The following is a 27,806-nucleotide window of genomic DNA, read 5'->3' on the forward strand; positions in this document are numbered from 1 at the left end:
CTTTTTTTTTTTTTTTTTTTTTTTTTTTGCGATACGCGGGCCTCTCACTGTTGTGGCCCCTCCCGTTGCGGAGCACAGGCTCCAGACGCGCAGGCTCGGCGGCCATGGCTCACGGGCCCAGCCGCTCCGCGGCACGTGGGATCCTCCCGGACCGGGGCACTAACCCGTGTCCCCTGCATCGGCAGGCGGACCCTCAACCACTGTGCCACCAGGGAAGCCCCACAACCACTTTTAAACAGTGAATAGAATTGCCTCATCTCCTGTCCTGACCAGAGGGTTCTGGGAATCTCTGGTAACAAGACCTTGGGCCAACATCAAAGTGGCAACAAAAGATCTAGGATCCGTGACGTTTGACAAGTGTCGCTGTGACTGTAGAGAATTGCCTCCCTCCATCTAACTTGGATTCACTCTTGAGACCCAAAGCTGGTATTCTGAGTATTGTGGGAAAAAAGCAGGAGTAACAGCAGTGAACTTCTTTCCACTTTTGATACAATTTATGGTTTTCTCATTAACTCACTGTCTTTTGCCTCAGTTATACCATCCCTTTACTATTGATATGGTTTTGGATAAATTTTGCCAGTTTTGGGAAACTACGTAACATGTAGTGACCAAGGATCAAAAGTTCTCATTTTGGGATGAAAACGGAAATATAGTACCCACTGCTAACAAAATGTGTTCTTAGGATGGTGGTTGTAGGTCTTCTGGTAGCTCCCAAGCCCACATTTGATGTTCTTTAACCCTCATCTTGGGATCCTTCTGGGTAGAGTTGAAAAGAGATCACTTACTTAATCTTAAATGTTCTGCTGGATTGTTTGATTCTTCATGTATTATCCCATTCTGGTCTGGGGAACAAATGGATTTATAAAGAAATGGATAGAAGAGGAAAGTTAATGAGTTAACGGTTTTCTTGGGGAAAGGTTAGGGAGATACCCTTGGTGCTGGGGAGTGGATGATGGAAATAAAGTAGAGGTGGTTAGAGGGTCTTGCTAATTCTTATTCTGAGTTTGGTGTATGCAGAACATGAGGCAGTATCGTGAAGTAGTCAAGAGCAGTGGCTCTTAAAACCAGGAGTCAAACCCGGGTTCAAATCTTAGCTCTAGTACTCACTAGCTGTGTAACTTTGGGTGAGTTATTTAACCTCTCTGAACTTCTACTCTATAAAATAGAGTCATATTTGGAACGATAATATACTTCCTCTTAGAGTTGTTTTGAGACATAATCTGTTTAAGAAACCTAGTATATTGCCTGATACTCATTACTTAATAAAATCAGGCATTATTAATGATCATTGCTGACATCTATTTTATCTTTCAAATATCAAAACAACTCTGAGTACTCAGAGTAGCTGTGACTAAAGGTCGAGATATATGAAAAGCACCGTTCCCTGCCCACACATAGTATTCCTAACTCCAGGCAATGGTCTTGCTGTGCCTTGGTATGTGGAAATGGTATTGGCCAGGGTTTGCTTAAGTTCTGGGCTCAGGGGCTCTAGTAACCCAGGACTACAGTGAAATTACAGGTGGGCCAGGAAGGAAGAGGTAGGAAAATAGTCTTATTCTCTCTGTATTTGTTGATCTACTTGGCTTAGAAGAGGTCTCTCTTAGCCTTGGTTGGCTGAAACAAACATCACTGCACTTTGACAGATTAGATAATTGAATCACTTTGAGCCTTTGGTTTACTCATAAAAGCCATAGTTGTTTGGAAAAAAAACTCGTGGTTTCTAGAAACAACACTTGTTAACAAACAGGCACTTATTAAGTATTTTCCTTCTCTCTTCCTAACTCTTTCCTGTCAGCATCTAAATTTAATAATCTACCTGCGCTCAGCTTTTGTCACCACGTGGAATTAACAAGGTTTAGGTTGACTTTGCCTAAAGATTTAAAGTAGTCAAAAAGTCTTGAAACATCGTAAGAGAAAAAGCCACCACCACCCCATCCTGTTTTAAAAGCAAAAATATGAAAATAGAGGTGGAGACTTGACTGACAGGTTCAAGGACTTTGGGGTAGAGGAACTTTGCAGAAATTAGATCGTCAAATCTGTTGATCACTCTTCAGTCCTTAGCTTACCTGCTCCTCAGCAGCATTTGACACCTGTGATCATTCTGTCTTAAAATGCTCTCATCCTCCGGTTTCTGTGAAGCAACACTTTCTTACCCTTTTTCCCTTCTACATCACTGGCCTGACTGCTCCTTCGCCCTGCCTGTAGGTTCTTCCCCCTCTGGGGACCTTAAGTATTAGTGTTCCGCAGGTTAGGTCCTGTTTCCTCTTCTCTCTTTATCCATTCTTCTTGGGCCGTCTAATTTATTCTCATAGACATTTCCCTTGGAAAGTGTATCCAAGAGCGTCTTGGACACCTCTGCCTGAAACCGAACTCTTCTCCTCCTGGTGTGAACCAGCTGTGACCATGTGAGGAGCCATGTAGGATTGAAATACCTGCTTCATCACCCAAAGCACAGAACTCCTGGGTGTGGAAGGATTGAATATGCTGAATACAGGGAAAAAACTCACAAACACAGAGGGGACACACAGACACATGCACACACTGACATTGTCCCTGTCCCTCCTCAGATGGGTCTTGCTCACTCAGCCTCAGCACAAATGTATTTGCCAAATGAATGAGTCCCAGTGCAATTGCAGTGTGATAAAGGCAAGGATATGTGGGGTTTTCTGTCTTTACTGCATTCCACAGGCAGGCGGTAACTATAAGGAGAAAGAGAAGGTGAAACAATAAGACAATTCTACTTCCAACTGGAAAGTAGCTTTGCCACCTGGAATGTCCACAGACCAACTCGTTAGTAGTAGTAACTAACTACTTCTTATTTTGTATTTTCATTTTGTTATTTCGACTTTTAAAAAAAGACAGATCTCAAACTTAGTTAAGCTTGTCTGCTTTTGTGTGTGTGTGTGTGTGTGTGTGTGTGGTATGCGGGCCTCTCCCGTTACGGAACACAGGCTCTGGACGCGCAGGCTCAGCGGCCAGGGCTCACGGCCTAGCTGCTCCGCGGCATGTGGGATCTTCCCGGACCGGGTCACGAACCCGTGACCCCTGCATTGGTAGGCGGACTCTCAACCACTGCGCCACCAGGGAAGCCCCTTGTCTGCTTATTTTTATATTTAGTTGATTTCTTGATATTAAGTAAGTCTACACAGAAAACACTTTCCTCTCCCTGGGGAAGGTGGAAGACCCTGAAGCGATGGGCAGCAGGGGCTCCCTGGGCCGCTCACCGCTGGGTTGAAATTGGAGGAAGCGCTTCTGGGTGAAGGGTGTGCAGGGGCCTTTCCAGCCCGAGTGCAAAGTACACTCTGCCCTGCCCTCAGTCAGATGTAATCATAGTGCTGGCGCCTCTCATATTCTGCCTTTGATTCCTGAATACTGATGATTTGGAGGAGTGTGAATTGTCTGGCAAACAATTTTTCCTTCATTATTAAAGTCTATTACATCTATGTGAAAATTTTTCTATTATAAGTATATTGAAAGCAATATTCTCATTATTGAAAATTTAGATGTCTGTTTAATAAAAAAAATTTTAAAAACCCAAATTTGCACAGCCTCAAACGATTAACATTTTGTTTATTTTCTCCCATTCTTTCTTCTGTACACAGGTATTTGTTGTCATTTTTGTTTACACGTACAATTTTGTAGATGTCTTTTTTCTCTTTTTTTCAAATTGAAAATATTCATTTCATCCAATAATCATATGATTGAGTTTTACTGTAAGCCACAAAGATCTTGGGGAACACCACAAAGTCACTGTCTCATGAAGCTTACCTTCTAATCATGGGAAACAGGTAAAGGCAAACAAATAATAACTTAGAGAAAGTTTTTAAAAAGAAGTGAAAGTTGCCCACAATGTTATCTCCCAGACATAATGATGGTATGTGTCCTAAATTTATTTTAAAAAGCTAATGTTGGGCTTCCCTGGTGGCGCAGTGGTTGAGAGTCCGACTGCCGGTGGAGGGGACACAGGTTCGTGCCCCGGTCCAGGAACATCCCACATGCCGCGGAGCAGCTAGGCCCGTGAGCCATGGCCGCTGAGCCTGCGCGTCCGGAGCCTGTGCTCCGCAATGGGAGAGGCCACAGCAGTGAGAGGTCCGCGTACCGCAAAAAAAAAAAAAAAAAAAGCTAATGTTGATATAGCCTTCTTAAAAAAACAAAAATGGGATTAGAGCATAGGTTTTCTTTTTTTACTTTCCCACATGTTGTGGACACTTTTTAAATGTCAACTAAAACTTTGTGTAACAGTGGCTGTGTAGTAGTATTCTATATGATGGATGTGCTGTTAATTTAAGCATTTTCCTAAAGGTCGACAAATAGAGTATTTACAGTTTTTTACTCTATTAAAAATAATTCTGTATCAGATATTCTTATACATAAACCTTTGGAGTATCTAAATGTTTCCTTAGTTTATGTTCTCAAAGAGAAATTGCTCACTTTAAAAGCATATCCAAAATTAAAATTTTAGTATTATTGCTACTCTCTCCTACAAAAAATCTTTTAATAGTTGATTCTCCTGCCAGCAACATATGAGAGGACCCTTTTCAGTATATTCTTACATTGAATTTTTAAAAATTGAGCTACAATTCACATGCTGTAAAATCCACACTTTTAAAACATGCAATTCAGTGGTTTTAGTATATTTACAAGATTGTGTAAAGATCACCACTGTCTGATTCTAGAACATTTCATCATCCCCCAAAGAACCTTATGCCCTCACCAGTCACTCTGTTTTTTCCCTCAACCCCTGGCAACCTCTACTCTACTTTTTGTCTCTATGGATTTGCCAGTTTGGGGTATTTCATGTAAATGGAATTATACAATATGTGGTCTTCTGTGCTTGGCTCCTTTCACTTAGCATAATTCTTTCAGGGTCTATCCATTTTGTAGCCTGGGTGATTTTCTTAGATTCTAATTTGACTTTCAAGTACTTGAGTGATTCTTAGGGGGATAACCCAGGTTTGTCCTTGGACCTCTGTTTGGGAAGCATTGACCTAGGCTGTAATGTTTCCATTAGTTCTTAAATCCTTTACAACTGACCCAGAACCTGTTTATCTAGATTCACATTTTTAAGTGTCTTTTCTAGGCATATTGTAGGTTGATGGTCTTCGATCAAAGAAATGTGTTTTATTACTATCAGTGCAGTTTATGAGTTATCATTGTTGCATGTTTCATCAGTCAGTCTCTCTCAGTTTTATCCTTGTGTTCCTAGATGCTAGTCTCTTTAAATCGTCGATGTAATGTAAAATGTTGTTATTGTGGTCCATCATCTGAAGTCTGTTCCTTTTAGGGCCATTTTCAAAATGGTAATTTAGGGCTTCCCTGATAGCGCAGTGGTGGAGAGTCCGCCTGCCGATGCAGGGGACACGGGTTCGTGCCCCGGTCCGGGAAGATCCCACATGCCGCGGAGCGGCTAGGCCCGTGAGCCATGGCCTCTGAGCCTCCGCGTCCGGAGCCTGTGCTCCGCAACGGGAGAGGCCCGCGTACTGCAAAAAAAAAAAAGGTAATTTAATGCCCTTCTTAGTAGAAGTTGAAACAAAGACTTTACTTAGGCTCTTTACCTTTTCCCCCACTGACCTTGAGAAACATGGAAGAAATATGTTTTGTCTTATATTTTTAATCCTCAGCAGATATCTTTTCCAGGTTCCCAACAAGGTGCCTTATAAATAAAAGCATTTCTGGTGGATTATTGACTTTCGAGATTATAATTTTATATTTTTGGTTACTAATATCTGCCTTTTGGAACACTTCCTCCTTTTTTTTTTTTAAAGAAGGTGTTGGGGGTAGGAGTTTATTAATTAATTTATTTATTTTTGCTGTGTTGGGTCTTCGTTTCTGTGCGAGGGCTTTCTCTAGTTGTGGCAAGCGGGGGCCACTCTTCATCGCGGTGCGTGGGCCTCTCACTATCGCAGCCTCTCTTGTTGCGGAGCACAGGTTCCAGATGCGAAGGCTCAGTAGTTGTGGCTCACAGGCCTAGTTGCTCTGCGGCATGTGAGATCCTCCCAGACCAGGGCTTGAACCCGTGTCCCCTGCATTAGCAGGCAGATTCTCAACCACTGTCCCACCAGGGAAGCCCACACTTCCTCCTTTTTAACACGGGCTGATTGTGCCTCACATCTTGTCCCAGCTCTACCAACTTCCTAGGAATACATCTTGACAAATTGCTTTCTCTCTCTAAACCTCTAAATCTCTAAACAGATTATCTTATCTGTAAAATGAGAAGTGGACTAGACAACTCTCTAGGATTCTTGGGAATAGAATTGCTGGGACATCAGGTAGGTATGTGTTTAGTTTTATAAAGAACTACCTGACCTTTTCCTAAAGCGATTGTGCACACCATCACATTTAACGTTTCTAACCAAATGTCATCATTCTGGCCTGGTGGCCTGGTTCCCTGACATGTCGTGAAATACTCAACGAAACAAGCATTTGGCCAGAGGATTCAGATCCAGGCTTCTCGGCTTACTAGTTGTATGGCCTTGGGCACATCACTTAGCATCAATAATCATTCATTTCTCCATATACAAAATAGGCAGCATGATGCTAAGTTTGTAGGATTGTTGAAAAGATTAGAGATGTCATGAAACATGCTTTGCATAATTCTGAGCATATCCATTTGATGTCTGTCCAGTAGCTGCTAGCTGCTGTTACTGTTATTGCCTAATGATTGAATATCCAGTTACCACCACGCCTGCCTGAGATACCTGCTCAGCTTTTTGGAGAGCCCCAAAAAGAGAGACCTTGACATGAGGTATGAGTTGAGGAGAGAGTCTCACTTTGACCTACAGAGTGCTGCCTTGATGGAATTAGATCTTCAGTGTATTGTCTTTTAAAGCCTTTTAAATAAACAAACTTGTGTCTCTTGCTTTTTTAGTGTGTCCACCCTTGCATTATAAGCAAAAACTTATTCCTTGAGGGCCAAGTGTCCCTGGCACATAATTAAGTAACATCCCAGGGATGGTTATGCAGTCATAGGATCCCAGCTTTAACCGGGTACCTGTTACAGTACTGTTGAGTTTCTTGCTGTCTTTTCTTTTTTTCTCTTTCTTTCTCTTTCTTTTTCTTTCTTCCTTCCTTCCTTTCTTTCTTTTTTTCTTTCTTTCCTTCTTCCTTCCTTCCTTCCTTTCTTCCTTTCTTTCTTTCTTTCTCTCTCTCTCTCTCTCTTCCTCTCTTCCTTGCTCCCTCCCTCCCTCCCTCCCTTCCTCCCTTCTTTTTTTGTCTTTTTATTGTGGTAGAAAATACATAATTATAAAATTTACCATCTAAACCATCTTCTTGTATTTTATTGATTTAAATTTCTTTTAAGTTTACTTAGTTCCTCTTTTTCTTAAGCCTTAAGCACTGAATCAGCAATGAGGGAGTCAAACTGAATTGTTTTCCCTTTTGTTACCCGCCCCCCCCCCCCAAGTAGTGAGTCCTGCCAGAATGACCAGTTCCCTCTGGATTTAGGCTGTTTATGACACTGGACTTCATTTATGATAAAAAATCCAAAAGAATCCTCCTTTTCTTTCATCATTTTCTCCTGGGATTCTCAGTGTTATGTTTGGGAGTATCAGACTATGAAAGGGAACTGGGAAGAACAGCAGGGAAATACGCAGCTGAGTTTTGCACTCCCCGTCAGTTCCAGGGTGGGCCAGGAAGTCTGAGCAGAGATTGGTAACCAGAATGCCAGAGAGAAACCACACCATCTGGCAAGTGTCTGTGCCCTTCAGCACAGGCCAGGCCCCTTGGTAAGAGAGCAAGCTACTCACAAATGGGGCTGGTCCTAAGCCATCATCCAAAGATGATTGTAACCATCTTCCTGGAAAGCCTGCTTGTCTCTCCCTAAGTTATTTCTTTGTTCCCTGAAACTAGCACCCACATTATTATCAGATTATTGGCAACCCCAGCCTTGTTATGAAATGACAAATGTACTTTGTGACACCAGGCCTGAACACATGAGATAATACCTTCTGCTTCCAAAGGGCTGTTTCCATGTTGTCATGTTAGGAGGCTTCACTTTTATTTGGTGGTGCTCCAGAACAGCTGGGAAATGTTCTTTTAGCGTTGCCTTCAGCACCTATGACACTTCCTTTCTAAAGGCATGTATCACAGTAAAGCATCCTCCCGTACGTTAGTTGGTTTTTGCAAGTGGTCAAAGGTTATCTGCTGCTGAGTCTGGTGACAGAGTTAGATGATCATACAGAAGAACACTATTTCTAGTTAAAAATAAAACGTATAGTTTTGAATGATCCAGATGTTCTCATTGACAGTCAAACCAGGTGAATGTTAATGCTGCTTGATGATATGTGAGAGCAGAGATTTGGGGAAATAAAGCAGCACGTTGAGGTTGACCCCACATCCTTATCACCCTGGTGACATCACCTTTATTCATGAATACATTTGAACAGTAACTTGTATATCAGCATGATAAATGCCACTCGGGGTCAGAACAGTGTGCCTAGGATTCGTATCTGCTAGCAGAATCTAAAGGTATTTTGTGGGAGACTGTTGTCGCCAGTTCTAGAAATGGAGCTTAAAAAGGTGTTTCAGATTTCTGCACGTAACATGGAAATCCTTCAGGTTTTTACATACAAATTACCTACATAATATTACTAACAACTTAGTCCACAAGGGCCTTGCTCCACAAGGGCTAAAGCAAACATAATGTGTGTCCTGTTTGCCACTCTGTGCCCATGACCTAGCACGGGAGGAACTACCACATCTCAGGCACTCAGGAGATGTGGAACAAGTCCATGCATTCAAAGTTAATACCACTATTTGTGTGAAGCTTGCAGTGGAAGAGTAATATGCTTGTCTCTCTCTCTTTTGCAGTTGTCAAATTTAAAAGTTCTGAATCACTCCCCAATGTCTGATGCCTCCGTCAATTTTGACTACAAATCCCCCTCCCCGTTTGACCACAGCACTGATCAGGAGGACAAAACTGAAGATGTTGCCCGTCCCTGTCTGCCCCAGAAGGACCTGCACACTGCTGAAGAGGACGCTGAGACCCTTTTCCCCAGGAAAACGACATCCCATAACGGGACGGAGGACAGTGGAGGAGGCGGCACTGGCGTGAAGAAGAAACGGAAGAAAAAGGATCCAGGAGAGCAAGAAGGGGCAGCAAAGGGAAGCAAGGACAGGGAGCCCAAGCCAAAGAGGAAGCGTGAACCTAGAGAGCCAAAGGAGCCCAGGAAGGCCAAGGAGCCCAGGAAGGTCAAGGAGCCCAAGGAGCCCAAGCAGAAGGACGGGGCCAAGAAGGTGCGGAAGCCCCGGGAGGCCTCGGGCCCCAAGGAGGCCAAAGAGAAGAGGAGCGGCCCTGACTCTGCAGCCAGGACGAAGTCCAAGAAGGCCAGGTGTGTCCCTTTCTTCCCGTCCCGAGCCCCGGGCTCTGCCTCCACAGAGAGGCTGGCCTTGGCCTTACTCCAGTCCCCCTGGACATGACTTCCCCACTTTCAGCCAAAGTAAACCACCTTCTCACCTCCTTAATTAATACTGTGCTTGCAATTTCTTGCCATTCCCTTTGGATTAAGGAGAAGTGAAGTATGTTAGCACACACAGGGTGTCAGGGAAGGGGCGTCACAGGTGTGATACAGGGAGGGCAGCGATTTGGGGAACGGCTGCAGTGTAGACTGGAGAGGAGCAGCTATCAGGAGGGCGCACAGTGCTGGGGTCTGGGAGAGCTGTGGGTGTGCGCAGAGTTCCAGGCAGAAAAGGGCTGCCTGGCTCCCCTGGGCTGCGAGCTCTCTAGTGCAGGCCCACGCCTGGTCTGTTTCTCTCATTCGGTATCTAACACGGTGCCTGACATGTCAGCAGGTGCTCAGGAAACGGTGAGTCACTGAGACCAGAGGAGACAGACCGTAGTGACCTGTAGAGAGAGCAGAGGGCATGGGGACAGATTGGCTGCCGGGGTGATGTCGGGGGCCCTGGCTGTAGATCCTATCAGGATCCAACCGTACACTTGATTCGGGGAGTTAAATATTTGTCATCTGTATACAAATGTAATGTTCTTCGTTTCATCTCTTTTTAAATTCTTGGTGGAGAATATTTAAACTTTTTGTGGACGTAAAAAATAAAAAATATGTAACCTCTATATATTTAAGGGGAATTTAAGGAATTTAAGTTTCTAAAATGTAAGTGCAGAGGCAGAGTATAGACCAGGAGCACCCATAAAGATGCAGGGGTTGATGCAATTGCTAACAGAATATAAAGTAATGGGGCCATCAGACCTGTACAGGGTCAGGCATAAAGGAAGTACATTTTAAAGAGAGAAAGCATTTTAGGTGGCGTGTGCTGCTACTCAGAAATTATTTTATGGTTCGGTTCATTTTCAGAAGGACAGTTTGTTGGGACCAGATGGATAATTTTCTAATCCAAGTTAAAACCGCCTTATAATATTCACTCCCTTCTGCCTGGCAGGGGATTTTACCTTTTGTTTATCATAGAGGCTTGGGTGGGATCCCAGGAATGTAGTTCACAGTGAATGGATATAAAATAACCTCACCGGAAGGTCAAAAGAAGTAGGTAAAATCAGGAGTCTGACTAACGAGCAACGTATGGGCCCTGTTTCCGGGTGAACCTTGTGCGCACACACTGATGTCTGATGTGGGTGGAGTGGAGTTTCTTTCTTCTGCCAAAAACTTTCCAAATTATTTTGGAGAAGCTGAAGAGGTTCTTCAGTGTGGCAGCATGTGTGAAGAAGGAGATTCAGACATGAGCTAATGGAGTGACTTACTTTGGTTATTACAGGAAACAAAGAAGAATCCTCAAGGATGGTGTTTTAGAATTAGGGCCGTTAGAGGAGGGTCTGACAGCTCTAATAAGGAGTTTGGTAGAAAGTCATAGGTATCAGGGCTCACTTTAGCCACTGGTCTCTGGTGCTTACAATTTTATCAACTTCTTCTTAAAGGAATTCGTATTTACTTTGTGTGGGATATGAAACAAGGTGACGGGTATACAGACATTGCCGTAGATTCCATTTGGGGGCAATGAGGAGGAGGCATTTCACAAACCAAGGTTGGATGTCAAATGTATGCATAGCAATATTGAGGGAAATGATTTTGATCTAGTTAGGTTGTATAAAATATAAGTGTGTTGGAGAAGTGCTTCTGAGTCTGCCAACTTAGAAGACAGCAGAACCTCTTGAGGTTTAGAAATCCAGGAGAAACACTCAGAGAGGATGCTAACAGATAGGGCTGGTTATCTCTTTGGGAATGTGGACAAGTTTCACGAGGCTCTCAACCTTCCTTGATTTGGGGGCTGTGTAAGACTGACCTGTTAACATCGTGGAATTCTTCCATGTAGCCCAGATAGGGTTCTGGACTGGTGAGCCTTTCTTGTCTTTTATATATTTATAAAATTGCTTTGGCTCCTTTAATTTATGATTCCCACTAGGCAGCAAAAGCAGTTCTAGTTCTGAAAGGACATTAGTTGATAAGAAATATGTTGGTAATTAAGTCTTATTTTTTGTGCTCTTTGGTTTACTCTCTTGCAGATTGGCTTAAGTGCATGTTTTGATCTGAGCCTTTATTGATTAGCCCCTGGATGACACTCCGTGGTTACAGATGATTCGCTGGGTGCTTGGATTATTGCAGGAGCTTCACAGCTGATTTAAGGGCTTCTGGTCTTTTCCTGCTTCAGTCCATCTTGCCAGCTGCCACCTGGCTAATCTTTCTGAGGCCCTGCTGTTATCTTACTTATGTTTGTAGCTGGTAGCGGTGGTCAGTCAAACCCCCTCTTCCCTCTCTCCTTTCCAGATCAGCTGGGAAATAGTCAGCAGAGATGGAGATAGGAGCTATCAGCTTTATTATTGATGGACCAGATTGAAGGACTTGCACTGGCTTGTGGCCAGAATCGGGCTTCCTGTTACTCACTCAGTTGAGTTTATCCTCCAGAACTGCAGGCATGTCCCTGAAGCAGAGGGAGGACCCTGGGCCCTGGGTGCTTCATTCCTTTTCCCAAGTCTCACCAGTCCCATAGGTCCCCAGTGAGAGAAGGTCAGGGCAGTGAGAGGAATTCTAAGAAGGGCCGAAAATATGTATCCGGTATTGTTCCCTCCTTGGGAGTAGGGAAGCATGAAAACATGGAGGGCAGGGAGATGGGATTCCCTCTAACAATTACACCTGCTTAGACACTTCTGATTGTTCCTACTGCCTCCAGGACAAAATCCAGACTCCTTCTTTTCTCTGTTATCCAAACCCTTTGGGGTCTGACCTCTCCCTGCCTCGTGGTCTCTGGCAGCAGACCTGGCCGGCTAGGTGCATCTCCTCAGGCCTTAAATGAGGTACTTGGCTCCCCCTTCTCTGGATCGCTCTTCTCCAGCATGTGATGCCCTTTGTCCTCCTCTCAGACTCCCAAGCCCTTCCCGTTCTTCAGCTCTGAGTGCAAGTCCCACCCAGTTCCTCCACAGAGCTCCCACACCCTGTGCTAGCATGTCCCCTCTGAATTTCCACAGCCCTTGGGGCCTCACTTGTATCACAAATCAAAGACTTTCAGACCTTGAAGAATAAAAGAGATCTAGTCCAGCCCTGCTGCATGCAGCCAGGGAAACAGACCCACAAAGAAGTGACTTGTTTGCAAGGGTATGTCATTAACGCAGACCTCCTGATTCTCAGTCTTATACACTAACCTCTGCAATAGGCTGTCTCTCAATCATAAACCGGTATTTTCTTGTATGTATGACCTGTCTCCTCAACAAAAGTGAAGTGCCTGAGGTCAGGACCACCATGCTTTGTGTCTTTTATGTCCCTGGGGTTGGTCAGCAGAGAGGTTTGTTGGTTGTTGGACACATAGAAGGGGTGTGTGAGTGAGTGTGTGTGTGTGTGTGTGTGTGTGTGTGGTTTATATATTATTTTTAAATATTTTATATATATAATTTGTTTTCTTAGAACAAATGGATAGAGCTCTTCTCCCTGAAAATGAGATCCATATAAGATCCCATTGTTAAATAACAGTAGGTGGTTATAATGAAATATTTTATTCTTATAAATTTTATAATTTTAGAAATGAAAACTTCAAGGTAACTTGTCCAAGGCACCAAGCTAATGAGCAGCGCTGTCAGGATTTGGCTCTAGGCTCACCTGCCTGTAAAACCCACTTTTTTCTCCATAGCTTTGCGCCTCTTTTCACTTTGCTGGGGAAGGTCAGGAATGGATAACAGTGGGGCAATTCCAGTGTCAGAGAAATTGGTTTTTCATTTGTAGGAAACGGCCCCTCTTCTACAGGATTTTAGTTTGCACACTCCGTAGGATCCTCTCAAGGACTAAGATGGCCCCAGCTTTTTCCTATGCTGTTTCTCTTTGCATTTGAGGCAGCAGATAGATGATTGAACACAGTTCCCCTCCTAAACAGATGACAGAGTCTAGCGGATGTTCCTTCAAGGATGATATTAGTAGTGACGAATATCTATGTACTGCTTAGCGGATAAAAACACTCAAGTATACTGGAGAAGCCTTTAAAAAAAAAAAAAAAAACTACCCTCTCTTATGGGGATATATATGTATATGTATAGCTGATTTACTTTGTTATAAAGCAGAAACTAACACACCATTGTAAGGCAATTATACTCCAATAAAGATGTTAAAAAAAAAACTACCCTCTCTGCCTTTCCCTCCAAACTATCTTGGAGTATGAGCCTAGTTCACTCCTTTATTACATAAAAAGCAAGAAGACTCCTCCAGGAAGCCAAGTTAGGCTCTCTGTCACTTCCCTGACTCTGAAATTTAAAATTCACAAGTATAGTTTATTTGCTTTTACTCTTTTTTAATTATAGTACCTTTTCCCGAAGAGGATGGGGCCGCTGGCATAAGAAGATATACACAAATACACGTACACCTACAAACACATACGCAGACCTGTACATACGTGGACACCCACGGCCCGCATAGCTGCAGCGAGGGGCTCAGAGAGGAAGGCAGGCCTCAGGTTTGCGAGGTCAGGTAATGTTGATAAAGGCTTTGGGAAAATGCTTTGAGATTAGAAAAGTACTGGGCCAGTTCCTCAGGGAAGTCAAATTTTTACCAGTTGAGAACATTATGTGACGTAGTGGATACTGTCCTCAACAGTTTTTTTACGTCAAATGCTTCTATGTGACTATGAATTTCATATTTCTTTTTTGAAATGGCCTTTAGTAAAAGTCAGCTTCATGGCATTAAAGCACGGCTTGGTGAGCAGGAAAGATGGGCCATTCCAGTGTGCATGAGGGCGTCAGGAGGTAGGTCAGTGGCCCTTTGGGTTGCCCTCAAACCGGGAGCCAGGCGCTCTGACTGCGCTGGAGGTTGCCTTTGTAAGTCAGGGTCTTGAGTGTTGGTGTCCACGTTGTTGGTTGAGGGCAGAGCATAAGTTTTGGAATTTCCACACGTCAGAATGGTTTATGTTCTCTCTCAAAGTCAAGAAGTGAATCAGTGTGCTGGCCCAAGTGGAGGGCTATCTAGCATCTGCTAGGAATGAAAAAACCAAAACGATGAAAAGAAATGAATGGTCTCATTAGCCCCAGCTTCTGTGCCTCAGCTTTTTACCCCCATTTGTTTGGGTTTGTCAACCCAGAGCAGATCTTCCTCTCAAATTCGGTAGGTTTGATAACATCCTGGTAGGAAAGTTTTATGTTTTCTGATTTTTGTCTTTGATGGTTGCTTCTAGAAAGGTAAGCTCCAAACCTGATTATATCACTGTTTGAGCGGTGAGTCAGCTGATAACTGTGTTGCAGGAAGGGTAATAAAATTCAACCAGTTGAGCTGTGCCTCACTGTTCGAAGGTCAATCACCTGTCTTTGTTCAGCGTGCAGATCTTTATGGAGGCCCAAGAGTGTCCGTTGACAAGTTTCTTTCTGTTGGGAGACTTTTTGTATTCTGATCATTTATTAGAAGAAAGAAGACAAATATAAAGACATGAGTGAGTTCTGAGTAGAGACCCTCTGCTTGGAACCCACTGGGCGTTATGTTAAGTAGGGAAGAAATCTAAATGATAATGTCAGAGACCCACCTCTAAAGCTTTGGACTAAGTCACCATTCCTGTTTTTCTGAGAGCTCCTGGAGTGCTTACTCTGTAATTCCCAGGGCTTTCTGAATTAGGATCTGGTGTATAGTAGACCTTTACTCAGGCTGTAAGGAAACAGTTACTTAAACAAAAATGCTTGATGAATACCTTCTCATTTATTTATCTGGTATGTATTTATTGCCTCCTGTGTGCCTTGTTTTGTTTATAAGTACTTTTGTTGGGAATGGGATAGTGGAGGAAGGAAGGTATCACAGGGGTATCATCTATGAGCCTTGTCATTGGGGAACTTTCTCAAGTTAGAGAAACAGCCTTGCAAGTGTTCCAAAAACAGGGAAAAATATAAACAAAGGAAAGAACCTAGTATAACTGTATATAGAATTAGCTGAAAGGATTTAGAGGATTAAGAGTATTTAGGGAGTTCCCTGGTGGCTTAGTGGTTAGGATTCTGGACTTTCACTGCCGTGGCCTGGGTTCTAGCCCTGATCAGGGAACTGAGCTCCCACAAGCCACCTGGTGCGGCCAAGAGAAAAAAAAACAAAAAATAGAGTCTTTCAGTTCTGGTCTAGGGAGTCCCTTAAAAGAGGTGAGTATTGAGCTAGTTATTAAAGGAATTAATAGATGAGAAAAGACTTAAAGCAAAATGGTATTTAAGTAAATGTTCTTTGTGGGATTTCCAGTTTTAAAATGGTAGGCCGAGCATGCATTTATTTTCCCTTCTTCGTCAGATCTTTAATGAAATGACAGGAAGAACAGAAGGGAATAAATTCTTCGAAGATAAGAGATGTTACGAATTTCTGGATGAGGGAGGCCCATAGTATCATACTGATGGGTGAATACTGTGGAGGGAGTCCCAGCTGAGAGCACATGCAGGAGCTATGTCTGTAGCAGAGGTAGAAGTGCTTCCTCCTCACAATGGCCCTGGCAGCCCTGGAGAAGGGCCAGAACTGGAGGTGGCTGATCAAGGGACTGTCGGCAGAGTAGCTGCATGATTATTCAGCTCCAGGCTGAAGTCAGACAGTTACTCTAAAGATATTGAGCAGTCTGCTCTGGAAGAGGGTCTAGGCTCCAAGTGGAGACTGACATCCACAACAAGGGGGCACAGGAGCCCAGGCTTCTCTGCCTTTCCCTGCCCATACCCCTAAAAGGGGAGAAAGGGGCAGCCACCTGTGTGTGCAGAGCCCCAGGCCAGGCCTCCCATTCAGGGTTGAGTCTTGTTGGAGAAAGTGACTTACTCAGCAGCAGAGAGCCTCATCCGCCACCTGCATTATCAACCTCATTCATCTTAAATAGGAATAGTCCACCAAAGATCCCGAGACCATAGAGGAAAAGCAGCAAAGAAGCAGGAAAAAGAGGAATGACCAGGGCAACTGTCCTCAGAAGAAACAATTCAAGGAAAAGGACTTGTAAAGATTTTAAGTTAGTATCCTCAGATTCAAGATGATGTCTTGTCTGCAAACAGGAATGGGCTATCACGAAAAAGGAACAGTCAGAAAACAAGAAAGGACTAATACAAATTTAAAGCACGGTAGCCTAAACTAAAAGAACTCATAAAAAAACTTGAGTAATAGGGGAGATAATATGAGGTCTAAATTCATCAACTTTTGTATCAGGATGTGAGTAGCTATTGCTTAGTGTTGATAAATAAAGAACAAGAGGCATGAACATATTTGGAGTTAGAGAGGTATCAGTCAAAAGCAAATCTCCCTGGAAAGTGGGATTTGGTGATTGTATGTTTCGTTTGAAGCCCTTCTACATTAAAAAAAATTATTTTCATTTGCTTTTAATCACTTTTAATAAGATTATCTGTTAAAACTCTGCTTTTTTCATCTTATATGTAATGTTTTTGTTTCATTTTTTACTATGATGTCACAGACTTGTATAATCTTTGTTTTGATGGTGCGAATGATATGATTAAAGGGATTGAGGACAAGGAGATATGGTTCACATTTTGTCTACAGATGACTATATCTGCACCCAAACCATTTGTTTTGGGTATGTGTTTTTCTTTTAACCAATATCTATTTTTTAAAATACTTATTTATTTATTTATTTTGGCTGTGCCGGGTCTTAGTTGCAGCACGTGGGATCTTCATTGCAGCACACGGGATCTTCGTTGCAGCATGCGGGATCTTTTAGTGGCAGCATGCGGACTTCTTAGTTGCGGCATGCAACCTTCTTAGTTGCAGCACACAAACTCTTAGTCCCCGACCAGGGCCCTCTGCATTGGGAGCGCGGCATCTTACCCACTGGACTACCAGGGAAGCCTCTTAACCAATATCTTAAAAAACCTATGCAAAACTCAGCTCTCTCTGTATAGGCTGGACGAATATGGGCATTAAGTAAAAGTTGGATTAAGTGTGCAAATGAGCTCTCTGGGGTAATGTCCACGTTTTCAGTGCTGTACTTCCGGGAAGAGGATCAGAGCCCGTGGCAAGGCCTGGGTCGGGAGCTTTTCTGGAGAGTTGTTCCTCGAGTGGGGCAGTGGATCCCGGGCTGGACTCCCCAGGTGTGTGCACATCTGCGGAGGCAGTAATTGGCATTCTGAGCTGTTTTCAGTCATCCTGAATTTGGGGGTAAAGGCAACTCACTGTGGCAGTAACTGATTGTTTCCTGCTAGGACTTCGATGGACATTTTATAAGATTTAATTTTAAAATAGGAAGGTGAGTCATTTTGAAATAATGCACTTGGTTTGGTAGATTAAATTTTTTCAATAGCTGGAATCCATGGGGGCAAAGTAATAAAAGACTCATAGCGGTGAGTCTCGTACAGTGTTGTGACACATGCCCAGGCTTTCCTGCTCATACTCAGATCCAGCACTCCGTTTCTAACTCTCAGTTCTAGCAAAGAAAGCTGGAGGTTGGGAACTGGAGATAGAGCTAGGAGGAAAGTTGAGGAAGTCTGTCTGTCTAGTGATTTCATAGTACAGTTCCATATATGGAAGGCAAAAAAGGTATTTATTTTCCTAATGCAACTGCGGAAAGTAAAGATGTATGAAATCTTGGCCAATGAAGTTGTGTAGAAGACAGGGTGAGAGGGCTTTGGGGCCGAGGCCTACTAATAAACTGTTAATTGGTTATTCCCAACAGTTGTCCTGCATGAATGGTATAGTTTATATGTTGGAAATTTCTTGCATATCATAAATACTTGATAGGTGCTTCTTTAAAGGGGATATATGGATATATGTTTTATTATAAAATCAATTTGGGTTTTGTTACTGAAAAAGGGACTTTGAGCCTCTAAAATCTTGTCTGCCATTTTTTTCCGTCCTCTAAGTTAGTTTGTTCTAACTCTGAAAGCTGGAAAAACGAGGATTATAAAAATTACACTGCTTCGATCCAGCCTCAAGTGCCATTAAATGGTGGGATTATTCGGCCTTTGTATTATTTTACAACTCTCTTGGTTACAAGTGACATAAACCCAACTTGAATTAAGTTAAAGAAAAAATAATAACAAGTGAGTTCAGTGGTTTTAAGGAATCAGAACCAGGGGCTATACCATTGAGGATTCCACAGAGATCTTTGTCTCCCGCCTTCTGCATCTCTTTGAGTGTCAGCTCCATCCTTGACAACTGCTTTCCTTCTCAAGGTCGAACTGTGCCTGCCTGTAACTGTGGGCTCATAGCTTAACAGCCTTGTACCCTAGGAGGAAAGAGATTCATTTTCCTGCCCACTCCTACCAAAAATTAATCTTTTTTTTTTTTTTTTTTTTTTTTTAAGGGAAAGAGTCCCAGGTTCGCCTCTCTGGGTCATGTGTCCATCACTGTGGTAAAAGAACTAGGATACCATAGCCCATCCTGACCTTCCGTTCACTGTCGTGGTTTGGGGGATCAGTACTGATTATTAGCAAAAAGATGCTGAGCGAACAGTATCCACCTCAGCCGTGGAATAGATATATATCAGAATAATTTATATTTATATATATTTATATGTTTTTTTCCTCCACCATTTGAGAGTGAGTTGCAAATATCATGCCTTTTTATCCCTAAATACTCGAGTATATCTTTCCTAGGAGTAAGACCATTTTCTTATGTGTAACCATTTGTCTAGTTACTGCTTTTGTTTATGTACAACTAATAGGCAATCTGTGGAAAGACACTGTAAGATCATGCAAATATCCTGTTCCTCTTCAAATTGTTCTCCCCCCAGATTTAGCATTCCTCGATGATTCTGGACTGTACATATCTTTACGACAGTGGTTACAAAATGATTTTCCAACTCCACCGATTCCTCTCCATTTACTGTTTGTATTCTGAAAGCAAGAGCTTCCCTTTCTCCCTCATTTATTCATTATTTATCTGTCTGTCTGTCATTGGAATGGATTCCTGTTGTTTTCAATGGCTTATAATTCATTACTGACCTTGATTACTTTGGTGCTCAAATGGCCCCAGTTGTGACTGTGAGCTCTTTAAGCTGACTCCTGTGTGTGCCTTTTCGACGTGCTGCCTTAATTTTGTTGAGCACTCCCTTTACTCTCTGACAAAACAAGATGTTTCAGGCTGATCTTATAACTCCCCTGCCTTGGAATCAGCCATTTTTGTGAGGAGCTTTGGTATTAGAAACCAAAATCTGAGTGCTATGTGTGCACATTGCTTTTGGAGCATCTGTGCTTTTCAGCTCTTTCCGTTGTCAAAGCTAAGGAAAAAATACACAAGACATACACATACGTTCATGCACATATGTACACACCTATGTGCACACAATATATTCATAATGCATATGTACCCATTTATATGCATGTGTTCATACAGATACTTATTTTAGAAAACATGTGATTACACTGAGGCCTCCAGTTTAGATTCATCCCACAATATCTTCCTTGCCTTACACCATTTCATATTCATGTCTTCCCACTTCTTGGGTGAGAACCGCAGCTCCTAACACCAACACATTTACTCATTTGTTTAATCCTATACCACAACTAAAGTAGTTTCAGAATTGCTTCACCTATACACCTACCAGAGAGAGTTCAGGATATGTTTGCTGTTCTCCCTACTTCTCCCCAAAGCTGAAAGTATATAGTCAAATATTGTGTTTATAAATTTATGAGTTTTTTTTCCATCTGTTCCGTGTGGTTATGTTATTCACTGGAAATACTTAGATTCATTTATTTCAGCTTGTTTTCATCTTTCATTTTTAAATTTTTTGATATGTAACATGCTTCCAAAAGTCAGATTTTATATAAAAAGATAGAGAAATGTCACTCCTTCCACCTCATTCCCTCCACTTATCCCTTGTGGATAATCATTGTTTTTTGGTTCTTTCTGTATAGTAAGTAGATATATGCAAGTTTTCTTACTTCCTCTTTATTCTTTCACAAAAAGTAGCATATTACTATACTCTTTTGCACGTTGCTTTTTTCACTTAACAATGTATCTTAGAAATCATTCCATATTAGTTTGCAGAATTCTTTCTTAATTGTTTTTACAGCTACATAGTACTTCTTTGTATGTATCCTCATTTATTCAGCACTAATGTTCGGACATTTAAGTCTTTTTTGTTATTTTGAAATTACCAGATAATGCTGGATAACCATGTGCATATATATTTTCATATTGTTGGAGGTGTATCTGTAGAGTATATTCCTATAGATGGAATTGTTGGATCAAAGGGTGCATACATACATACATACCTACATAGTTTTGTTACTTATTATTTGACCACCATTTTTGAAGAACGTAGAACTTCGAGGAGCAAACAAAACATTCATGGACCAAATGCATCTGTAGGTGGAGGTTAAAATAGCAATGTGGAGGTTAAAATGGCTTCATTTGATAACACTCAAGTATAACGTTTTCAAAGCTCATTCCAAAGACGGGAAAAACACATTTCACCTAGTCTTCCTGGAGGATGAATTCAGGTGATACTTTCTTGATGTCCTATTTGCAAATCCCATTTATAGGCTTATAAGAAATCTTTTCTTCCTGATATTTGTCTTTATCAGAAGAGCTCCAGGAAGAATTTTTTGAACTCAAAATTGATTCTGTTGTCAAAGGTAACCTCCAGAAAATCACTTTGAAGATATCCCAGGTAGAGTATCTTCTTGTTTACCCCCAGATAGGTAAGCAGATGTCTCCAGACATTCTCCAGTTTTACTGACATATATTTAAGAAGTTTCCCTCCACTCTACCCCACCCTCAGCTTCTGGCTAGGAAATCTCGTGGTGCCCCAGACTAGACTTTGGAGGTGCCTGACTACAGTTCCTCCTTACTTTCATCATTTAATTTGTTTCTGAAAGCATGGAAGGCAAATATATACAAGCCTTGTTGTCAGGTTTAACATTTTGAGGAGGTTCTGTGACTTCCCTGGTGGTCCAATGGTAAAGAATGCGCCTTCCAGTGCAGGGGATGCGGGTTTGATCCCTGGTCAGGGAACTAAGATCCCACAGGCCGTGGGGCAACTAAGCCCACGTGCCACAACTACTGAGCCCGCGCACCATAAACCTCAGAGCCAAGCACTGGAGCCCACGTGCCACAAGTAGAGAAGAGAAAACCCGCAGGCCACAACTAGAGAGGAGCCTGTGCACTGCAACAAAAGATTCCGCATGCCACAACCAAGACCCAACACAGCCAAAAAATAAAAATAAAAAAAAAAAAATAAATTCCTTTAAAAAAATATTTTGAGGAGGTTCTATTCCTTAATTGTGTCTTGAGCTTGGTTTAGTTTTCAGTGGGATATTTCACAATGAAGCATGTTTCTAGCCCATCTATATACAAATATTTAAAATGAAGATTAAACATATACAGACAGAGTTTTCCAATATGAAGTTATATTTAGTAGATAGATAAAATTGATTTCAGATGTTGGGAGAAGGATTTAGGATTTTACAGAAGATTAAATGGGGTTCTGAGCACGTGGTCATTATGGTGACTTTCGGTATATTAGCTGTCTTTAAACGTGTGTCCAAAAAATTAAGCACAAACCTTCTTTTGTTAAGAGAACCAACTATGGATTTATGAATTTTTCTGTATATTTGGGTCACTGGAATGTTTTGTTAACAATTCTTTTGGTCATAATTTTGAGATTCAAATAAGATTAAAGGAGATTTGAAGTTTTTGCATTTATTGAAAGGGAGCCTGGGGCTAAAAAAAAAAAAAGGAGCCAGGATACATGATATGGTATAAACAGTGACAGGCTGAGTCACATGAACTGAGCGCAGGCCTCTGCTCCGCTGCTAACTTTGGGGCCTTTGTTGCTTTTAAACCTGTTTCTTTATGTGGAATATGAAGCTCATCTGCCCTGGCTCCCTCACGGAACCGTGGTTGTAACAGTTCAATGAGACAGAAGCACGTAAGTGCTTTGTAGAATATAAATTGCTATGTAATTTTCTTAGTGAGAAGCCATGTAACATGAGATAAATATTCCTGTGAAAATTTGGCATCTTTTTAAACTGTTTTACCTGAGTCTCCTGTCCTGAAACTGATAAGAAGTACTTTTTCCCCTGGCTTGAGAGCACAGGTCTCTTCTTAAAATGTACAGTTCTCTAAAATGGCAGGATCCCTTGAGTTGCATTTCCTCAAAAAAATTTTCATAACAAACTTTGCTGATAGGGAAGCCAGTCTTCAGCCTAGGGAATCGAGGGTGGGCTGGGTCTGCACTCATGTGATGGGTGCTCTCCATTGTTGCTGGGTGCTATCCCGCTACGGGTTCATCCCATTGGATCTCCCTTCTCTGAACAAGGCCAGTGGTGTCCCTGTCTTCCCCCACACTTTCCAGTAACTCACCTGATGGGAAATACCAGTAATCGTGGCTCTTCCTCATTCTCCACGTTCTGCCAAGACTTACTGGTACTACTTCTGCTGGATCTTTCAAATCCTTTTCACCGATGATGAGTTTTCATTGAGCATATCTCGCCTAGGTCTTCATTCCCTCTTGCCCGGGCTTGCCATCATGCCCTTTGCCCACAGGGTGAGTCTCAGCTCTCTATCCTCGTGTACTCCTGGTTTCTTTCCAGCTCCATCACTTGGTGCTTCTGTTCACTTGCCCTGTCATCCAGCCACACAGGCTGTCTTTTACTAAATGTGCCTTTAACACTCTTCCATTCCCCAAGAATACCATGGTGGTTACGAGCATGCCTGGTTTAAATACTTTCTCTACCATTTACTAGCCATGTTACCCTGGAAATCTTAACTCACTGTGCCTCTTGATAAAATTAAGATGATAATACTATCTGCCTTATAAGGTTGTTGTGAAGAGTAAAGGAGATACTCCATGTAAAGGATTAGGGAACGGTGCCTGCATGTAGTAGGTGTTATATACGAATTAGCTGTAATTGTTATTATTCCTATTTTTCTGTCTATCAAAATTCTGTGTATATCTCTGCTCAAATGTGTTTTTCCAAATCTCCCTAATGACACGTAATCGTATCTATCCATTGATGAATCCATCTATCTATCCAGTAAATATTGAATACTTAGTATGTTTTAGGTATAAGACTGCTCACTGTGAGGAATACAAAACTTAATCAAGTGCATACTCTGTCCTCTGGGAACTTAGAGTCTGATAGGACAGCTCAGAGAAGTGTAAAATATTCATCCATTCAGCAAATGTTGATCGAGCCACTGCAGAGGATCCCAGGTCCTCTGTGGTTCTGAGCCTGGTGTCACGTGTAATGACTAACTTTGGTGAAAGATTGAAGTTTGAATACCTTATGCAAAGCACAGTTGAGGTGCTTGGGAGTGTAGAAAAGAGATTTCATCAGCCAGCAGGGCCCGAAAAGGCTTATTAGAGATGTTGCCATCTTAGTAGGGCCTTTCAGGGTGGATGGACTTTGCCCATTTCCACCTCTCTCAGGAAGCATCGATCTGCTGCGCTGGGCTATAGCTCTAGGTGGTCTGTAGGAATTCTGTCGTTACAACCTCCTCAGGGGGTGGGCAGCGTTGTCTTCGGTTTTGAGCTCCTAGTACTCCAAGTTCGTACGCATAGACCATTCTCAATAGAGGGTGATGACAGATTAGGGAGATTGAAGTTACATCTTCGCATGTAACTTAAAGGGAGATTGGAAGTGGATGATTCTCAATATCTGTGAAGCAATTAAACTTCCTAGAGAAGACATTTATGTGAAACTGAAAGTGAGGTTTTTTGGAGTTGTTCATATTATTTTATTTCTTATCACATTCTTATCACATATCTATAATAGTTATGATAGGGGGTATAAAAAAAGTGAATTTTGCATCAACCTGTGTAGATATTTCTTCCCATATTTCGGCAAATTTCTGGGAAGAAACTCTTGTAGATTTTCCGTTAAAGCCTATCCTGGCCCAGGAATTCCAGGATGTGCTATCATAACTGGAATCACATGAGAAATCTTAGTTTTAAAAACTGCCCCACAGTTTTAATTCTGAATTTCTCCTTGTAGCAAGGAGCAAGGACCAACCCCAGTGGAGAAAAAGAAGAAAGGAAAAAGGAAAAGTGAAACCACAGTGGAGAGTTTAGAGCTGGATCAGGGCCTGCCGAACCCATCCCTGCGGAGTCCCGAGGAGTCCACTGAGTCTGCAGACAGCCAGGTACAGCTGTGCCCGGAAGCCCTGGTGGGCGTTCCGGCTGCCGGGCGGCGTCTTGCTGACACTGATCCTGTTGGTCCTCTCTCCCTGTCTCCAGCCTGCATCTCTCGCACACAGACCTGGGCTGGGCTTTCAGTGTTTTAGTGGGTGACCACAGGCTTTTCTTTAGCATCCTGGTCCTTATACTAATAATCTCCCAGTTTTTTAGTGGTGTTTGCTTCCTTCTTGCAAAGTAGCATGATATTAGGCCGCAGTAAGAGTGAATGTGGCAAGTGGAGTTGTGATCCAAACTAGGTAAGGCTCAGAGGGCCTGTTTTGCTGTGTAGGTAATACATTTAGGGCTCAGCGTGCTGGGCCAGTCTACACAAGGACACTTTCATAATCCCAGATGCTGGAAAAGCCAGGGATGGATTCATTTTGCCAAGACGGTAAGGAAACATGGAAACAAGGAGTCGCCCACCTAAGTGAGATTTCTGAAAACATGCCAAAGTGTGCCCAGGACATTGGTAGGAATTTTCTGTCTGAGTTGAGGCTGCCTCTCTTGGACGTGAGTTCTCATATTTGAGAGTGCTGTTTCCTCTGACATCCACAGCAGTTTATCTGGGCTGTGCTACTGCATGGGGGCCATTTAGGGTAAGACCCACTTACTGCTCCTTAAGAATCATCTGGACCCTCATAGATTCCTAGGTGACCTTCGTTGTAGGAAGGTGTCAGCTCCTAAGGTCGTAGTGGTAAATAAGTAGTAGTATCTGGAGTGTCAGATCAGAGACCCCCTTTCACTGCCTGTAAACTTGGGTTAGTGGCTCTTAAGTGTCCTGACGGGCAGAGCAGCAAGTACATCAGGTTGATGGGAGTTGGCAGGGGGTTCAGTGTTTCTAGGATGGTGATTTGTACGTGGGATTGGGGGGAGAGCTTTTTATGTGGAATCCCTCATGAAAAATTAAATGTCATAGAGGTGACACAGTGAAGAAATGATGGGAACACAGAGAGAGCCCCAGGAGGTATCTTTTAGATGATAAGGGGGGGTGAGGTCTGGCTTTCCATTTTGTCTTGTAAGGTTTAAGTATCTAAGAGTAAGCTAGCTGGTGAATGGTTCCCAGAAGGGTTCCTACTGCTTGGATATGATGTGTATGTAGAGATGAACCATGTGTTTTTCTGTTTGAGGAAAGCCACTGGGTTGCTTTGTTGTAGAATGTTCTCTCTCTAAAAGGTCACAAGCTACTTAATTATAGATGAGTCCTTTCATGGTGAGTCACGAATCTTATTTTGTCGCACTTAAGATGTCTGCTTGCATTTCAAAGGGTGTTAGGAGATTCTCAAAATAAGTCCTAATAAAATTGGTATTATTTAGTTGTTTAGAAGTACATGGTAAGTATGGTGAATTTGGCAAAAAAAAAAAAAAATCAAAACCAAAATAACTATTAAATCACTGTCATAAACCCTGAGCTTCCAGCTATGCTGGAAGGGACCTCAAAGATGATGAAGTTACTTCCCATCCCTGTTTTACTGGAATAGAAACCAATTCCAGAAAGCGGGGTGGGGGAAGCAATGATGCATAAAACACGTTTCCTTGGATTCTGAGGCTACACCTTCTTCTCACTGGATCCTGGTGCTTTAAATCCCCTCCCTCACCTGGGTCCCATTTTGAGTGAATTTAGTCCTGAAAAGAGTTATGTTTAGGGAAGATTCTTTTTGCGAAGTTAGAGAGGTCTCCTTCGACTGTGAGTGTAGGTGAGCGTGTCCTTTTGCAAGCTTTTCCCTCTGACTCACAGATAGTCTCTTTGGCGGGTGTGTTTGTCCTGTAGAAACGACGCTCAGGACGGCAAGTGAAGCGCAGAAAATACAACGAGGACCTGGACTTCAAAGTGGTGGATGATGATGGGGAAACCATCGCTGTCCTTGGAGCCGGCCGGACATCTGCCCTCTCAGCTTCTACACTGGCTTGGCAGGTGGAGGTACGGCCTTAAGATTGGGCTGCTGGCCTCGGCTGGACAGTCATTTTGACTACTTGATGGAGCTGTACTGTGGCTCTTTTCTTATGCGTAAGTTAGATCACCTTAACTGCTGGTTCTATCCTTCAGGTGGCTTTCTGTTGCACTTAGAATAAAGTTTAGACTCCTCACTGTGCCTAGCAGGCCCGCCCCTCTGTCATCACACTCTCCCTAATTCACCAGATTCATTTTTCAGATACATGGCTTTTCGCCATCTCTCTCATTACTCTCCAGCTAAAAGACTTGCCTCTTTTAATGCCATGAATTAGCAGTTCTTTCCCACCTACTGGCCTTTGCCTGTAGGGTCCCTTTTGCCTGGAATGCTCTTTACCGTATGCTTTACGTGACTCTTTCATTTAAAGTAGATCCCTGCCCCTCATCCTAATGTTTATTTCACTCCTGTTTGTTTCTTTCATAGCTCTTATTACAGCTTGTAATTGTGTTCTGATTTCATTTTATTTCTTTGTCTCTCCCAGTAGAATGTAAAAGTCTGATACAGAGTAAATAGCTGTTCCATGAATGGAATCACATGAACTAGTAATTACAGTTGGGAGTTGGATTACAAATGTGTATTGAGAGTCCACTGCAGGGCCAGGTCCTAGGATACGAGGATGAGTATCAAGGCATGGTCCCTGCCTCCAGGGAGTTTTATCTGGGAGAAGAGGCGTATGGCTGTGCTGATATTGTGATAAGTGCAGTCTTAGAAGTCTGTGCTCCTGGTTACAGTGGCTACACAGAAGGAAAAGTGGACAGGAGAGGGAGGTCAGGGTTTTAGGGGAGGCGTTTCTGACGTGGACCACAGCCTCACAGCCTGATGGTCCCAGAGGATGTGGTATGGCAGCTTGATGAGCTCGGCCAGGTGGTGGGGTCTGATTTGAGGAGTGGTGGGAGACGAGCCTGGAGTGGTAGGAAGAGTCGTGTTATGCAGACTTTGGCTGTCAGCTAAAGTATTTGGCCTTCATTCATACTGTGGATTGAATGAGGGGCAGGAGGCATCGATGGGTTCGAGCAGAGAAGCAGGATGCCCGTATATGCAGTTTAGGAATTTCCATTGGCAGCAGTATCAGGCAGGAAAAGGATAGCATTAGGACCTGGTACCCCCGATGCTAGAAAGGCAGGGGGTAAATGTGGAGAAGGAGGAGGTCTGTGCCAAGGAGCTTACGGAGGAGGAATCAGAAGCAAGAGAAGAAACAGGCTGTGCGTGTAGGAGGCGCCTCGTTGCCGGCAGCACGTTCTGAGACACAGGCTGTCTTTTGTTATGGAGTCGCTGTTGCTGACTTGGCAGGATTCATGTTCTGCGTGTGCAGCAATAGCACAGATACCTGTCCTTCCTCCTGGACACTGTGTG

The 27,806-nt window shown here is 42.8% G+C and overlaps 1 protein-coding gene across 1 annotated transcript in view; it reads left to right on the forward strand.

Annotated features, from left to right (window-relative positions):
* Window positions 1-27,806, forward strand: part of CHD6 (chromodomain helicase DNA binding protein 6) — a 172,467-nt gene that overhangs the window by 34,115 nt on the left and 110,546 nt on the right. Inside the window, exons 4-6 of the mRNA XM_027078281.1 lie at window positions 8,809-9,329; window positions 24,323-24,470; window positions 26,273-26,422. Of these exons, the coding sequence (XP_026934082.1) occupies window positions 8,809-9,329; window positions 24,323-24,470; window positions 26,273-26,422 (819 nt within the window). The remainder of the gene's footprint in view (window positions 1-8,808; window positions 9,330-24,322; window positions 24,471-26,272; window positions 26,423-27,806) is intronic.

The sequence above is a fragment of the Aethalodelphis obliquidens genome, unplaced genomic scaffold, assembly GCF_003676395.1.
Source record: "Aethalodelphis obliquidens isolate GAN/ISIS:26980383/991018 unplaced genomic scaffold, ASM367639v1 scaffold42, whole genome shotgun sequence".
Classification (NCBI taxonomy): Eukaryota; Metazoa; Chordata; class Mammalia; order Artiodactyla; family Delphinidae; genus Aethalodelphis; species Aethalodelphis obliquidens.